The sequence below is a fragment of the Gadus chalcogrammus genome, chromosome 9 (assembly GCF_026213295.1).
Source record: "Gadus chalcogrammus isolate NIFS_2021 chromosome 9, NIFS_Gcha_1.0, whole genome shotgun sequence".
Taxonomy (NCBI): domain Eukaryota; kingdom Metazoa; phylum Chordata; class Actinopteri; order Gadiformes; family Gadidae; genus Gadus; species Gadus chalcogrammus.
Window position 1 is genome coordinate 6545101 of NC_079420.1, and position 17076 is coordinate 6562176.

Consider the following 17076-nt stretch of genomic DNA (forward strand, 5'->3'; position numbering starts at 1 on the left):
ACTTAAGCACTGGACTGAAAGCAGTTCACAATCAAGGCCAAATTAGGATTGCTTGACATCTGACACACACACACACACACACACACACACACACACACACACACACACACACACACACACACACACACACACACACACACACACACACACACACACACACACACACAAAATGTGTCGCAATCAAACAAAATTGCATCGTATCGTTCTTTGCCTGAATACGTTTTGGTGTAATGAAAAGTATTGAAATTCAGCGGTGATGAGGGAATTTTCCGGGTGACTTGCGCTCAATTTGCATTTATTTTTCCTACACACCCGTTTGCATTAGACTGCTATCGGATAGCAACGAGTTGTGTTTCTTCCCAATGACTGCGTGACTCCCCATCACGGGCTGTTTACAGGCTTTACAGACATAATTTCGGGCATTTGTTTTTGTGTTGTTTTGTTGGGGTTCAGTGGCCTTCACTGCCGTTTTAATCTAGTGCTCGGGGGGAGGGGGGGGTTGCCAAGGATATAGCGTTTATAATGCAGCGACGTAGTAACAACCCCCCCCCCGCCACACCAAAATGTAGATGCTTCTGCAGTCCCCTTTGATTGCACATTACAGACAATGATACAGGTGGTATTTGCACAGTGTACCATTTTCTGTAATGATCAGCTTTTTGATAACTAGGATATGGGATAGTCGGGGGTGCAGAAGTCTGGCGTGCTGGAATGAATTCGGCATAGTTTGAAATCCGTCCGAGTGTTCGAGATAATGCCATCGGGTTGCAGAAGTCTGGGGCGCTGGAATGAATTCAGCATAGTTTGGAATGTGTCGGAGTGTAGGAGATAATGCCATACCCTTCTTTTTTATTAGACTTCTAATGTGGATATTGTGAATACCACATGTTTATTTTCTGAGGCTTCAACGTCTTAACGGACGCCCTAATGTCCTTCATGAGCATCTCAAGCCGACTGCGCTTGTAGCTGATTCAGTTCCAGGTTTATTGGGCACTGAGTCTTTTATACGGCCGTATAATCGTTTTTCACCGCTCAGAACTACCCATCAACCACCATTACCGCCACATTCCCGTTAGTGCATATTAAAGTAAAAGAAAAAAAAAGAAAAAACTAAGGTTGTTAAATAGCTAAAAACCTCTCGAGTGCAATATTGTTTCGCTACAAAACTATTCAAGAAATAAATGGTAGTTAGTGGTAGTCGGCTATACACCAAAAGGTCAGAAGAGAAAACGTCAGATGAATGTACACCGACATCGAAGCACTGACAATTATTGTTCCAGAATCCATAGATGATTAAAAACAACAAACTCAAACATTAACTAAAGCACTACATAGTCCCTTTTTTTTTCTCACTTGGATGTACCGAGAAGGTTAAGACAAAGAAACAAAGCTGCATTGTTTTAATCAATGCAGCTCCATGCTTACAGGCCACAACAAACCTTCTATTCCAGGTGATCCTTAAATTCTCTGTAACCTTCCTAGAAATGCCTCTTTCTTCACAACATAGTAGCCTAAGCACTCACTCTGGAAAGCTAATATATGTGAATTGTATGCTTCATTGGAGATGTGACATGCTTCCTTACAATAGCTGTAGAACATTAAGAGCTACGGGAGAGAGCTGGAGAGATAGAGATAGGGGGTATTTCAGCCATGGCAGGGTGATCGATCACCCCTCCATGGGTTAAAGGTCAAACTTTGTCCCAGATCTCTCGAGTGGGGTAGTGGGTGCGGTGGTAGGATTGGACTAGGCTTCGGACTCTAGGTCCTCCTGTCCCTCCCCATTGGTCGGATCCCCGGTCTCCGCCTCCAGCAGCAGGAATTTGCCGTCATTGGTTAGTGGCATGGACTTCATCAGCTCAGCCAGGGCCTCTGGGTCCTAGTGCACCAACAGAAACAAAATAAAAGTGATTTATTGTCCCAGGAAAAAGGGTACATAATGAATAAACTTGATACATGGGTTAGTCGACTTTTATGAGCCCCTTTTTTTTTTCTTCTTTTTCTTTTTTTTTTGCTTGTATATCTTAATCTGGGGGTTTTAATATTTAAAATCTACAAATCTACAGATTTGTTAAGTGTTTGCGGTGTGTAATAGAAGCTTAAGCGGAAATCCTTCCATACCTTCTTTGCTTCGACGATCTCCTTTGCCAAGTTTATCGTGAAACATATCTGTTGAGAACAAACAAAAAATTAACAAAATATCTCTAAAACGTTGACCCACAACAATGTCCAAACAAGCTAGTATTTTCTGCTGTTTAACCAAAAAGCCCAAAACGCTCCCACTGTGGGCCAACCAACCTTTTCTCCCTCGGTGTTGCTCTCAAACACGAAGGCACTGTAGGAGGGTGGCGCCCCCTCCTGGTCGCCCTGGGACCAGTCGGGGTCCTCCACCACCAGACCCATCAGCCTGCCGTTCTCCTGGTGGGCCGCGAACTGAAGCACCTCCCCTAGCTGGAACTATGACCCCCACGGACAGGGGGCGACAGGGAGGGAAAGAGGATGAAAGTGTATTTAGACATTTCTAAACCAATAGCCCCTTGCATACAGAGATCCCGCGATATTGCCGTAGAGAAGATCCGTCATTAGACCGTCTTCACCTTCTGACACGGAATCAAACAAAGTCGCTGTAATGCCGCGCCGGTGTGCACTTTTACATCGCAAGTTGTTGTCCCGTGAACAAGTGAAACTTTTAACACAACGGCGTCTAGTGTGGCACACAACGTACGCACACAACAATAACGGGCACATAGCCAATTACCCCGAGCCAATTACAATCACAATTAGGGCATTTAGCTGACGCTTTTATCCAAAGCAACTTACATCGGTTAATGCACACATTGACACACCGACGGCAGAGTCAACCATGCAAGGCGACAGCCAGCTCGTCAGGAGAAGTTAGGGTTAAGCGTCTTGCTCAGGGACACATCAACGCTCAGCTAGGAGGAGCCGGCGATCGAACTAGCAACCTTTCGGTTGCAAGACAACTGCTCTACCTCCTGAGCTAAGCCGACCCAAAGCCCTGTTCATTATACCACTCATTATACCGCAGCCGACATCGATCTGCATCGTATACAACATGCTAATGCGTAACGTTACAATGTTACTACTACTGCAACTGCCGTCTTAAAAGTGGAAAAATTAGCCCTCATTCCGTGCTCGGTTTACATGGGGCGGTAGTAACTCAGGAGGTAGAGCAGGTTTGCTGGTAACCGCAAGGTTGCTATTTCGATCACCGGCTCCTCCTAGCCGAGTGGCGAGGTGTCCCAGAGCAAGGCACCTCACCCTGACCGCCCCCGACGAGCTGGCTGTCGCCATGCATGGCTGACTCCGCCGTCGGTGTGTGAATAGGTGCATGAATGGTGAATGTAAGGCAATATTGTAAAGCGCTTTGGATAAAAGCGCTATATAAATGCAGTCCATTTACCGTACATGAGACTTACAGGATTGAACAAGCAAAGATATAAGGGGCTATTATCTATAGGTGGAAAAAGAGATTTGATGTTTTTGTTTCCCTCTGTGGTTGTGGTCGTATTGCACTTACGTGTATTCTCGTTACTTGAGTCTGCGGATCGATCAGCCTGAGGGAGATACAGAAGACAGAAAGGAGTTACAAGGAGCCGGGCGACAGAGCTGTGGATCTGAAGCGGGCAGAGAGCCAAGCGAGGAACTTATTCGCACAAGGTCACGACGTGGTGTCTGCGATAAACCAACCGTTTATTCTGCTTTCCACAGTGCCTTCTCCTTTATAGTCCAGTAAATACACCTTTTAGCGCCCATTGTTATTCTCCAACGTTTCCCGTCGGGATCAATACAGTATTCCCTTATCTTATTCATTTAGTTGCACACATGAGCTGTTGCAGGGTTTAAGCTTTAAATGTTTTCTCAAACGAAACACATCTCATTAAGTGAGGCCCGCTGTTTCCAAGGTCATTTTTATTTTCTACAAATGTGCACACAGCCCTCCAAATAATGAACATGGAGCCTTAAGGCTTAGTTATGGTTCCACGTCGACGCAACGCAAGGGGGTTTACGTCCTTGCGGACCCTCCTTGCGTCCACCGCAAGGGTCTGACGTGCGCCTCCCAAAAATGGTAACGTGCGTCGAGCAGACGCAGCAGCGAGGGCTGTGATTGGTCTTCTCCCTAAAAACCGACGCAGAACCAAAAAAGGTTCAAGACTGTGTCGAAGCGTCTGTGTGGTCATTGCTTTGCGTCGACGTGGAACCATAACGGAGCCTTTACCTTGACAGCCAGCGCGTGCGGTTGAAACCAAGGTTCGTCTTCCGTGTTAGTTGTTATTTTGTCACGGCGCGGGGTTGTTAATCGTTGTGTTGCATGTAAAACAGCCGTCGACAACACACGAATCCTCCGACAAAAATACATATTTCGGTGTCTCATGTACAACGTTTTGTACAACACTTTGTTGAGATGTTTTCACTGAATACTCCCAACCTCTTTTTCTTATTTTGGCGAGCTGTTTTTTTTCCATAAACTTGGACCTGTAGTACCATCTCGAATATTTATATGCCGATTGTTCACAGCCTCGGTAAAAGCGCGTTCAGAACGTACGTGGTAAACAACATGGTTCGAGGTGAGGTAAACACAGTTCGGAGCCTACTTGAGACAGCTACTGGTGACCATGAGGTGGGACTCGGTGGTCCTGAAGATGTTGTGGATGGCGCGCGCCGCTAGAACCTGCCGCATGACCTCGTAGATCACATCCTGGTTGTCCCCGCAGCGCACCGCCATGGAGCCCAGGAAGCGCACGGCAAACACCTGCTGGAGGAGGGAGTCTGCCAGGGGAGGGGGGAGGAGGGAAAGAGGGGGGAGGAGGAGGGGGAGACAGGAGGGAGAGGGGGGAGGAGGGGGAGATGGGGGAGGAGGGAAAGAGGGGGAAGGAGGAGAGAGAGGGGGGAGGAGGGGGAGGAGGGGAGGGGGGAGATGGGGGAGGAGGGAAAGAGGGGGAAGGAGGAGAGATGGGGAGGAGGGAGATGAGGGAGGAGGAGGAGAGGGAGGAGAGGGGGGGGAGGAGAGAAGAGATGGAGGAGGAGGCGGAGAAGAGGGGGTCAGAGGGGAGAGATGGGGGAGGAGGAGACAAGAGGTGAGGGGGGGGAGGAGAGAAGAGATGGAGGAGGAGGAGGTGGAGCAGTAGAGGGAGAGAAGTAAAAGTTTAGCACAAAGGAAACTATGGAAAATGTGCACAGTGAATAAAACGGAAATGGAGCCAATTGTATTTCCAGCACAAATTAAAGAGACGAATGCGCACACACGCAGCTGTACCGGGAGCGGAGCGGTGGGCGAATAGTGCTGAGCAAGAATGCTAAGCACAGTTTACCGAGCAGGTGGAATATTTACCGTCACTTTCGGAGGAAGAGTCATCGTCGGTCTCTCCGAAAGGATTTGTGCGCCTGTCGGGGATGGAAATGAACATTGCACATTGGCCAATAGGAACTCATTAAACTTCCCGCTGGTATGGGGCCATTAAGGAACGAAGTCTCTTGAAGGGAAAATTACTTAATTGATCATTACGGCGAAGACTTCCTGAAGGTTTCCAATTATACGCAGGGACCCCCAACAACTCCCCCCCCCCCCCCCCCTCAAAACACCACCACGCCCAAACCAAACTAAATAACAGAAAACAAATAACTATCTTCTGCACAAACTTAAGATTTGCGTTAATATCCCATAATATCCCTCCTCACCTGCCCTCCTCATCATTAGACCTTGTACATACTGGCATATGTTGCCTAGCAGTACACAGGAATCCATTCATTTCCAAAGTACTTCAGCTTCAGACGCGCAACCTTGTGTTGCAGAAGGGTCTGCGTTTGTTGTGCCTTGAGACCCGCATGCGCTGGAAACTTTACAAAGGAAGCATCAAGACGCGTGCAGTAATCTTGACCTCGTGGGACACTCATCGAAGCGGTTCAGTGCAATATCAGTAATGAAAATTCATAAACTTTTGTGAAGCGAGTACGTGCGGCGCGTGACGACCAAAGCTTACCAGCGGCTCCCCGGTTATACTCCACCCTCCTCCCAACCACCGCCACCCCGAAAAACTCAAACCCTAAAACCTCTTTCTCGACAACCAGCCAAACCTTTGCATCGTAAATATTACACAACCTTCCTTCTCACCTGCCCCCGGTCCGGTTCTGGTCTTGGAACTCCGAGGCGGGCAGAACGATGTCAAACTGAATGGGGGTCCCCGGAGCGATCAGGTCCTCTGGCTCCAAAGAGGCCCCGGGGCCCGGAGCGTCCCCCGCGCTGCAATGGACCCCCCCGGGCTTGGCCCTGCCGCACACACACACACCAGATGTATCGGACGGGAGAACTCTCCGACTTAGACCGTTGTCATCTTCACAACCCACTTAAAGGAGACATGTTGTGCCACCAGGTGTGAGTGGGAATAGCCGTTACAAGCCGTTTTGAAAAACAGCCTCTTCTGACATCACAAGTGGGCGTGACCACCTAGATGTGCGCTGGATAGATCAGTCTACCAGCCTACCCAGTTGGACTGCAGAAAGCGTTGCTCATCTATCCGTCAGTCTAGGTGGACACGCCCACTTGTGATGTCAGAAGAGGCAGATTTTCAGAACTGCTTATAACGGCTAATCACACTCACACCTGGTGGTATAATAGGTCACCTTTAATCATCGTTCAGAGTTAAAGCATTTACATTTTAAAACTCTGAACTATAGAGTGACGAGTGATGCCAGTTGAATGATATATACAACATATATACAATGATATTGTAAAACACAATTGTATTACAAAACTCAAAGTGTGCTAGTGCCCTCTACTGGCTGAATACCACCACCAAGAACAGTTAACCAGGGTAATACGTCTCAATTAAAGATGTCAAGAATGCAATATCTCTATTTTTGTAATCCAATATAATTGGTCTCATTGCTATCACTGCACAAATAACTAATTTGTTCTTCTTTAACGGGTGTGAAGGGGTTTTATTTAGCTATTTTATTTGAATTAGCAATTAGCCATAATGACAACGCTTTCAAAACAAACAAAGAAATAGATATAATGAGCAGTGGGCTGACCTGTCAGGGTTGGGCGATCCCTCCTGTCTCTTCTCGAAGCTGGTGATGGGTGTGACCGCCTGCAACGCAGTCTGGTTCAGCCGGATGGCCACGGCCTGCCCATTGGAAACAAGGCAAAGCGTTTTCTTGCATGCAGTTCACCAGGCTGAACACAAGACGGCGCCATTTCACCTTTTTCTACTGAATCGTTATCTCTAGATTGATATAATCAACCTTTCATTTGAAATAAAAAGGGTTTTCACGTATCTACCCTGTATGTTTATATAATACAACGTCAAATGGCATCATTTAACCAATTTTATACATTTTCAGGAGCAAATTCTGAGCTAACCTGTTGTTAAAACCTGTTGTTAAAAGTGAACGTACCGACTATACTCATTTAAAAAACAACAACCAGTATGAACAGCTACAGAATAAAATGCAAAGAGAGAGAAAGCAAAACGTTCGAGTTGAGTATGGCCCTCTCATAGCTCAAAAAGCTAAAACATTTGTTTATAACCAAATGACTCAAGCCGAGCCGACATAAAGAAACAGCCACACCCAAATAGTCTTCAAAGACACAAGGCAAAGTTCAGCCTCCCTGATAGCAGCACTTGGCACAGCAAAGTACAACTGAGGAATACAACTATGACAACAGAGTAGCATAAAGCTATAAAGCTGTCTGTTTATATGTGTGGTCATTTCAAGGCTTATCTCATTATCAGAAACATTGTCTCTGACTTTGAAAATGAATCAACTCTGGCATCAGAAGGAAAAAACACACTTTCAGCTGCTGTGGCACAGCATTTTCACCAGCAGCACCAGAAATGCTGTATATTGGGGACTAAGGCTTCCAGATAGATAGATAGATAGATAGATAGATAGATAGATAGATAGATAGATAGATGGAGATACACACACACACAGTGCATAAATATAATTTATTTATATACAGGTTGTTATTTGAGATGGACGAGATAGGATTATAAGACGTGACTGGTCTTGGATTTAAAAAACAAAACAGGTCAGAGCAGTGGGTTGGATCAACTTAGCCAGAGTGTAAACAAGCATGTTCGTGCGTGCCTGCGTGCGTGCGTGCGTGCGTGCGTGCGTGCGTGCGTGCGTGCGTGCGTGCGTGCGTGCGTGCGTGCGTGCGTGCGTGTTACCTCCGGGTTCTCGGTCAGGTAGATCTGCCTGGAGATGTTGTTGACAGTGCAGATCCACTGTGGAGAGGGAAAACACACTCCGTCAGAGAGGAGGAGGCCTTCAGGTCATCGAACACCTCAGACTCCCCACCCTCACCCACACCCCCACCCAGACCCCCACCCTGTCCCGAAGCGACAGGTCGGGTCAGCGGCGTTGTGACCCGCGAGAGCCACATCTCCGGCTGAATGCCCAGATGTGTGCGGACAGGTCCTCGGTGGCATTGTGAGTGATAGTGCTACACTCTGACTGTGTGCTTATCTTCCAGTGTAGCGGGTGGATACGACGGCGGACGCACGCCTACCTCCTCGTACTCCTTCTTGCTCTCGGCCTGAAGGATCATCGACCTGGAATCGTGGAACAGACGTAGGAAAACACGACGCAAGTTTAGTGAACCGAATCCGGACTTCTCTGGTCTTTAGCCTTGACACGGTACATCATCTTACAAATCTGTATGTTGTACGTCCTTGCACTTAATGTACTCACTTATTGTGTGTCGTATTTAGTTATAGTACTTAGTTATGCATCATCTTATCCTAGCTGTCTTTGTTGTATACGGGGAATGGGTTAACCTAGTGATTGTTAGTGCTTGGAACTTGGTTCTAGGTTCATCCTTACTGCATACAGTGATACCTTTTTTTCACTTTCTTATGACAAACATACTTTTTGTGAGTCGCTTTGGATAAAAGAATTCTGCTAAATTCCCTAAATGTAAATGTAAATTAAGCCCAGCACAGAAAAAGTATTGAGTGCTCGTACGTTTTTCCAGTGGGAGAGGTTATCTGAAAACAATAGCGTCGGTCTTCACACTCCACGGCCATGACCGAGCTGTTGTCCAGGTCCAGGACCATGCCCCCGGCCACTGCCCCGCGAGGCTGGCACATGAGGTTCCCTCCCTGGGTGAAGAAGTAAAGCCGGTCCCAGGCTGTGGTCACAAGGCCCGTCTTGCTGGAGCACAGAGGGAGAGAGGGAGAGAGAGAGAGGGAAAGAGAGAGAGATATTAAGGGCCACACCAGGATGTCCGGAAACAAGATGTACTGCTCGTGTGTGTCTTGTGTAACTCGTGACATGTTACTAGCAAGCATGACTCATTGGTTAGAAAAGCTGCGTCCTCGTTTTATGTCTCCATCATCGTTTGTCGTGAACCTTTTTCTTCACAACTCAAGGGAAACAGATTCACGGAAATGAAGATGAAGCCACAGTAAAAAAAAAGGGGGTGACTCACGTTTTCCAACGCAGAAAACATGACGGTGCGCAACATGAACCACGCACACAAACCCAGCCTTAACGACGGCGGCGTCATACAATATCGCCAATTAACGCTAAAGTGCATTCTTCACTCCCTGCAGTGCGGTCGCCCGATCCTAGCGTTGAGGGAGTGACTGTGAAGTGCGGCGTTGTTTGACAGCCGCCCGGGTGGGGGGGGGGGGCGGGGGGCCGGTGGGGAAGTGTCATTAGACAAAATGGCAATCTGTGAACACCTTCCTGTCGGTGTCGCGGGTCATTCGTCAAACACTCTGTGGTGGCGACGAGAGTTTGACAGCGTCGACATTTTTATGAATCATGCGACGCGCTCACTCGCCCACTGGCTGCCTTGGCGGCTCGGAGACATTAAGGAAGTGTTCTCTATCTCGCCGCCGCGCTCCTACGTCCTCGCCGAATGAGCTGACGAGGCGCGCTGTCAACGCGTCACCTGAACCCGCGCTGACAGACCCTGATGGATCTGTTTGCGTTCCGCCTCCGTCGGATATCTTTTCACCGCAGTCAAACTTATTTGGAGCGATTTGAGCAGGCAACACAGGGAGGGGGAGGGGGGGGGGGGGTAAATGTTTCCCAGGCTATAGCCAATGATGTGAACGAATGGGTATCTGATATTGGACAATTTATAATTAAACCAATGCAGTGATTCATTTTCTTCCCCCTTTAACTGCAGTGGAAGTCTCTGAGAAACCCTCTGTAAGCCCAATAGGATAATTCACAAGCAAACAACAGCGTTACACTAAATCCACCATCTTGAATCACTGAAGGCTGAACAACAGGAAGTGAACACAAAACAGGCATCGGCGTCTGGCCTTACTTCCGGATGTTGAGGTAGCCAGACTTCTGGATGAGGGACCGGCTCACGGGGTCGTCGTCCTTGTCGGGCATGTAGACGGTGTCCTCCGCGGAGAGCAGCTCGCGCTGGGACATCCGCATGGCCTCCGCCTCGCTGTCCAGCTGGGCCTGGATGCTGGGTGGGAGAGGGGGAACGTTACGGGGCAGCAGAACTGTACAGCGCTCTCGGAACGCTTTGGAGGACGAAGCCCGAAGCACACGGCCGGGCCAGGATGGACGCTGGAATAACCGGCGCTATGTGGGCTTTGGTCTTCTTCGTACTTTTAGATGAGTTTCTAAATTCATATTCAATATTTTTGCTTCAGTGTTAACAAATGCATGGGAAATACGTGATTCACGCGGATGACGGAACACAATCATGTTCATCATAAGAACAGAACACAGGAATTGTTTGTGCTTAAAGTTACTGAAGCTAAGATGTATATTTGTCTGCATGCACGCCGTTCTGGTGCACAGACTGTTCCTTCTTACTTGTGGGTCATGTTGGAGACAGAGGAAAGGAAGGTGTCCATCTTCTTAGTGACCAGCTCCATGCCCTTCTTGTAGAACTTCACCTAGGAGAGAGTGAGAGAGTGAGAGTGAGAGAGAGAGAGAGATTGGTTCACACAGAGCGAAATGCAAATACCTATTACCAATCAATGTTCATCATTAATTTATGACCAGGAGATGTCCTATCGATTTAACACGAGTCTATCAAAACACAGAATAAATGTGAGCTGTCTTTTAGCTTAATAATTTATAGACCCCCTTTCAATCATTTATAAATAGGCTATATTTTACCCTCGAAGAACGCATTAAATATACTAAATGAAAAACAAGATGTAGGGGTTAGAATGTAGATAGAAAACAGGAGGCACAGCACGGCCATCAGTATATAAACCCCTCGCTTTATATCGGCAGGCGTCTTCAAACCGTCATTCCAAGAGCGACTCATAACGCTCCCGTAAACGGTGGCCGTTGTTCGCCATCGTGTGCTACGCCAAACCCGGCCCTGCGTTCAGTACGAAGCCCAAGAGACGGTGTGGTGTGCGGGGGGGGCCCTACCTGTGCTTGGGTGTAGCCCAGCATGGGCTCCAGCATGGCCACCCTCTTGCGGTACTGCAGGGCGTTGAGGGCGCAGTAGTACTGCATGGATGCCTGGTGCTGCTTCCTGCGGGTGTACGCCACCTCCTTCACCAGGTCCACCTTCACCTGAGCACAGCGCCGTCGCTCGGTAAGCCCGGGGGTGTTCACGCACGTGGTGGAGTCACGCACACAGACGCTCGCGCACACCCATGTTGTTTGCTTGGAGGATGGTAAATCGTAGTTCTCGATTGTTATCCTGGTTTGTGTGGGTGATTGTGTGTGTGACAAACGGTGCGGTGAATCCACGGGTGGCAATCAAGGGGGTCCACCCCTGTCAAGTGTTGTGCTGAATTTGTACACAAACGCAGTGTGACTCACTCTAGAGCTGAGCTGGCTCCTGATGCGAGGGAGTGGATTGCTGTGACACATTTTTTGCCACTGTTCCCAAAACAAGGCCGTGGTTTACTGATAACGTGTGTGAAACAGAACGTTTGTGAGCGTTCTAATCTGGCATTTTTCTTTATTTGCTAACCTGTCACACCTGAGAGAGAGAGAAAGAGAGAGAGAGAAAGGGAGAGAGAGAGAGAAAGGGAGAGAGAGGAGAAGGAGAGAGAAAGGGAGAAGAAGAGGGGAGGGAGAGGAGGAAGAAGAGAGAGGAGCAAGGGAGAGAGACGAGAGGAGAGGAGAGAGTGAGAGAGAAGATGAGGAGAGAGAGCGAGATGAGGAGAGAGAGAGAGAGGGAGGAGTGGGGAAAGGAGAGAGAGAGCGAGGAGAGGGAAAGAGAGAGAGGGAAAAGAGGAGAGGGAAGAGAGGAGAGGCCACTCAACCTTTTCGTTTTCCTTCTTCTTGGGCAATCGGCTGTAACTTGACCATGGAGGCTTCGATGCTCTGCAGGAGAGTGGATGTGAGAGAGAGATGATGTGGTCATCCGGCGATGGCTACAGTCTGGGGGCTCACAGAATGGTTCTTCTGAGGGCTGGTATTCACAGCATTACGTACCATCCGTGGCGATGCCAAATATCTCCCTCAGTGTGCTGATTTCTGAAACGTGGGATATCACATTACCACAAGCATTATAAACAAACACAAAACCAAGGTTTGCATTACATGTGTGTGTGGGTGTGTGTCTGTGTGCAGAGCTACCTGTAAGGTCTTTCTCCCGGAACTGGATTAATGGGAAGACCATGCTGTCTGCCATCTGGTTAGCCAGGTCCGTGTGGAGGGCGTTGAGCTGCAGCAACACAAGGGCGGGAAGTTGGGAACTCTTAGAACTTAATTAGGAACCGCAAAAAAAAAATACATTTCCCACATTGAAGTGTTGAAGTCATTGCTGCAGCATGGGAATAGAAAAAACACTTTCTATGCTTGCTTTTGTTTGTTTTTTGTATGAAAGAACAACACACTCTGTTGGCAACAGGTTGCCATCAGGGTGAAAACACAGGTGTGCTTAATTGACCTTATGTCTGCCAACAATGTAACAAGTTGACATTCAGCTCAGATTAATGAGTGGCTCCGTGGACTGGGTGATGACACGTGTGTGTGCGTGTGCGTGTGCGTGTGCGTGTATGTGTGGACAGCCAAATGATATCATATAGTATACGGCTTTGTTGAGTACTCGATTCTGATAGGTCAATTATAGAAATCGACACTCTTATTTCAGAATATTATATGACCACTTTACAGCTAAAGTGGTCAGTGTTGAACGACCCGGTAGACCTGCTTGTTCACTGGGATCAATATTCTTCCTCTTTGGTCCGTGAAGAACAGAGAGACCACAACAATATTCTCAGTAAATGTGCACGCATCCAAAATTCATAAATGCATTTGCATGCATGCAAATGCATTAACCCAGCCGCATAGCCCTGGCGTTATTATTTAAAATCAAGGCCTTCTTACCTCCTCGACGGTCCTGGCAAACTTCTGTAGAGTGGTGATGACCTCCTCGTCTCCTTTCCCCATGGCAAAGTTCTGGACAGAGAAGACCGTTCAAGTTACGGAAGGCAATACATTGTTTGATGATATTTGCTCAATTCTATCCCCACAACAATCAATCTTTTTTTTTTCGGTAGGATACTTCAAGATCTAGCTTGCTCTGGCTGCTTTCTCTAAATAGCCGACTCTAGCTTTGGGTTCCACAAAACTGTTTATCCTAGTACGAATGTTTCCGGCCTGAACGTGAGTCGTTAATCTGATTAGTAAAAATCTGTATTGGAAAATATTTATAATACTCTAATACTCCTAGTCTATTATATTATAATACAATACAAACCACATAAGCCTGGATTTATGCCTTTCTTTTTAACATTATTTTATTGATCCATAAAGGTTTAAACGTAATAGTTTAAGAGGTTAAACTGAAAATTGCACTAAATATTCCTCAGTAACATGATTCCCGAAAACCCGTAATGTGGACATACAGAGGACATGCAAACACAAATCCATCAAGCGTGCTAAGGTCTGTCCGTGTGACCTACCTTCTTCTCATAGTCGAGGAGCTGCTGGGAGAGCTGTTGGGTAGCCAATCCCATCTCGCTCTGAAGGGGACGGAGGCGGGAAAAAAACACGTAGCAGTCAATAGGTTGGACATAAATGCATGCATGTGTGTGTAATGCTTGTAACTGTATGCATGAGTGTGTTGATGTGTCTTTACGTTATTCTCTGGGCATGTTTGTGTTTGTTTGTGTCCGTCTGTGTTTGAGTGGGTGTCTGCGTGTGTATGAGTTTGCATGTTTCATCTTTGTGCATGTGTGCATGTGGGTGTGAATGTGTTATTATGTGAATGTAAGTATTAATGTGTGTATGCGTGTGCATATATGTTGGAGTGTGTGTGTTGGGGGGGGGGGGGTATGTGTGTGTATATGGTTTGCATGTATGCATCTACAGTATGTGCATGTGAGTGTAATTTGTTTGTACATGAGTGTGTGTGTGTGTGTGTTCATGCGTGTGTGTGCATGTGTGCGTGTGTGCGTTCGTGTGTGTGTGTGTGTGTGTGCGCGTGTGTGTGTGTGTGTGCGTGTTCATGCGTGTGTGTGTGTTTGTGCGTGTTCATGCGTGTGTGTGTGTGTGTGTGTGTGTGTGTGTGTGTGTGCATGTTCATGCGTGTGTGAGTGAGTGTGTGTGTGTGAGTGTGTGTGTGTGAGTGCGAGTTCATGTGTGTGTGTGTGTGTGTGTGTGTTCATGTGTGTGTGTGTGTGTGTGTGTGTGTGTCCATGTGTGTTTGTGTGTGTGTGCGTGTTCATGCGTGTGTGTGTGTGTGTGGGTGTTTGTGCGTGTGCGTGTGTGGTAGTACCTGGGCCCCAAACACTCTCTGCATGGACTGCAGCAGCTGGTTGGTGTAGTCGGTCAGCGTTCCCGCATCTTCCTCAAAGACGCTGAGCAAGGAGCGAGTCTGAGACACAGACACACACACACAGACACACACACACACACACAGACACACGCACACACACACACAGGGACCAATTCCATCAAAGAACAGAATCACTAATTGAGGTAGTCAGATAGCCGGTAGCCTGTAGGTTCAAGGGGTCTTTGTTGCCGTTAGCAACAAGTGCACGGGGAATCCCACACACTTATCCAAGTAGACGTCAACACAAGCAACAACATCACACAGTACACTGGGCACAATGGATGACACTGTCAAAACTCGGTTAAAACACACCGTCATTGTGGTTGGAAGGGTAGTATGACTAGGCTGAATCCGACACAGGTTGTAATTAGTAGTGGTAGTGGTAGTGGTCATTTGATTGAGATCACTTGGTTTTAACCTGTTGAGATTGTGCCAGATAAAGTATATGGATCAAAGCAAGTGAACATCTAAGTCTATATTCATCTACAGACAGACAGAAATATAGTTATATTGAGATTAGGCCTACACTAATTTCACAGCAAATGTAACAATCATATCATAACAAGGGTGAACAGGTTATATCTCTATACCCTACAAATTGTGTGTTTTGAATCATGCGTCACTTTTTTAAAAGAGCAGCTTAGCAATACTCTGTTTGAGTGGGTCTAAAATTAGACTCAAATGTCATCCCAGTGTATTGTTGTGAAATACCCAGTGTTCCGTAGGAGCATTGCTGTGGAATGATCTCACCCCACAACCTACGCTTGGATCATTTCCACTTCTGCACAAGCGGAAGTTAATTTATGTTGATGAAGAAATAGCTTTTCACCTCTCATTATTGCAAGAAATATCAGAAAAGAAGAGGCTATCCATTTCACTCATCCATAACGTTAATGGGGTACTGTATAGGCCTATTTCAACAACACGGTACTACTGACCGAGCCTTGTTTTTCTTACCAGGTCAACAGCTCTGTACACCTAACACCCTCAAAACCAAAGCACCTGTATTCATACACAGGCAGACATAGGCATGATGACTTAAAAGCTATCCCATCTCACTCCTGTCTCATATGGAGGACCCCTCCCACATAAACAGCCCACTAGGGCCTTCGGCGCAGTGACTTCAGATACTGCAGGAATCCATTGCGGTGGAGTATACTGTATACACACACGTTTGGGATCTCTCTGTACTGGATGTATTGAAGAAAGGGAAACTACTAAGAGACATCGATTTGGTGAAGACGGATGCGCCTCGTTTTAGAAACAGTCGCCGGGAAGAGCCATTTGGATCACGTCACTCGGAGATACAGAGGAAAACACTTGGTTTGATGATACGCAAATACCCAATATGTAACTTCGTGATCTCAGCTGACGGATGCGTCGTTTAACTTTACATGGTTAATAATTCCCGGGCGCCATGCACCACAGTGGAATGCAATTCGATAACAATGTAGCGATTGAGAGCTGTCATCGTTAATAACACAGAGCCTACAACTGATCAGGGTATTCCGAGTCCGTCGTATCGAAACAATCTTTTCCGGTTGTGTCGGTGATCAAACACAAGAAAGGGCCTACCTGAGGACTGTCCTGCAAAGCGTCCTCTAAAAGCAATTTGTGATGAACGGCCGGCATCTTGTTAAGGCTGGAGAGGAGAATGGGGCTTTTAATAATTCAGAGCTAGGACTCTGTTTCCCAGGGATCTTGGCGAGTGTTCGGGCGACACGTCGGACTCGGAGGCGTTCCCTCCAACATTTGCCTAATAATTGTCCATTTTTTGCTTCCATATTTTTTTTAATGCATTAATGAATGTATTAACTAAACTCAAATTGTATCGATAAATTAAAAATTGCAGGATTGTAGGTTATATTATTTGTCATATCCGCCATGCTGAAACGGGCATTGAAGTGACAACAGCGCCCTCTTGCGGCCATACGTGTTTTCATTTCTCATACTAAGATATAATTTGTTATACTGTAGTAACTAGTTTGAATTTAATGGTGAATTAATACAAAAGATACATCTATCTATGACTATATGCTACAGTTCATGTATCAATTTGGGTTTTAAATAAAGAGTATATTAATATATACTTGAAAGTAGGCTATAAAAAGTATACCTCAGGGGCCTCTGCTCACAATCGGTAGCTGAATCTAACCCCTCACTGGTGTGAATCAAACAGCTTCTCTCCTGCAGCCGCACCAGCGAATTAACTGCTTTGTGGTCGACCCCAATGTATGATAAATCAAGTGTATTCTCCAAAGGGTTACGATAAGACGTTTGAAGCAACATAACGACTCTCGAACAGACAGCCATAG

General features: G+C 46.8%; 1 protein-coding gene across 1 annotated transcript in view; it reads right to left on the reverse strand.

Moving 5' to 3' along the window:
* The window catches only part of LOC130389238 (DCC-interacting protein 13-beta-like), a 17090-nt gene extending 624 nt beyond the window's left edge, over window positions 1-16466 (reverse strand). The window contains exons 1-21 of the mRNA XM_056598928.1: window positions 16337-16466; window positions 14702-14800; window positions 13887-13946; window positions 13309-13380; window positions 12556-12643; window positions 12412-12453; window positions 12240-12298; window positions 11392-11538; window positions 10819-10901; window positions 10310-10462; window positions 8992-9180; window positions 8537-8579; window positions 8196-8252; window positions 7051-7145; window positions 6131-6286; window positions 5351-5403; window positions 4614-4788; window positions 3539-3575; window positions 2296-2454; window positions 2119-2166; window positions 1-1876 (exon numbers count right to left, since the gene is read on the reverse strand). The exon at window positions 1-1876 is cut by the window's left edge and continues 624 nt beyond it. Of these exons, the coding sequence (XP_056454903.1) occupies window positions 1745-1876; window positions 2119-2166; window positions 2296-2454; window positions 3539-3575; window positions 4614-4788; window positions 5351-5403; window positions 6131-6286; window positions 7051-7145; window positions 8196-8252; window positions 8537-8579; window positions 8992-9180; window positions 10310-10462; window positions 10819-10901; window positions 11392-11538; window positions 12240-12298; window positions 12412-12453; window positions 12556-12643; window positions 13309-13380; window positions 13887-13946; window positions 14702-14800; window positions 16337-16393 (2004 nt within the window). The 5' untranslated portion in view covers window positions 16394-16466 and the 3' untranslated portion in view covers window positions 1-1744. The remainder of the gene's footprint in view (window positions 1877-2118; window positions 2167-2295; window positions 2455-3538; window positions 3576-4613; window positions 4789-5350; window positions 5404-6130; window positions 6287-7050; window positions 7146-8195; window positions 8253-8536; window positions 8580-8991; window positions 9181-10309; window positions 10463-10818; window positions 10902-11391; window positions 11539-12239; window positions 12299-12411; window positions 12454-12555; window positions 12644-13308; window positions 13381-13886; window positions 13947-14701; window positions 14801-16336) is intronic.
* Between the last annotated feature and the right edge of the window lie 610 nt (window positions 16467-17076).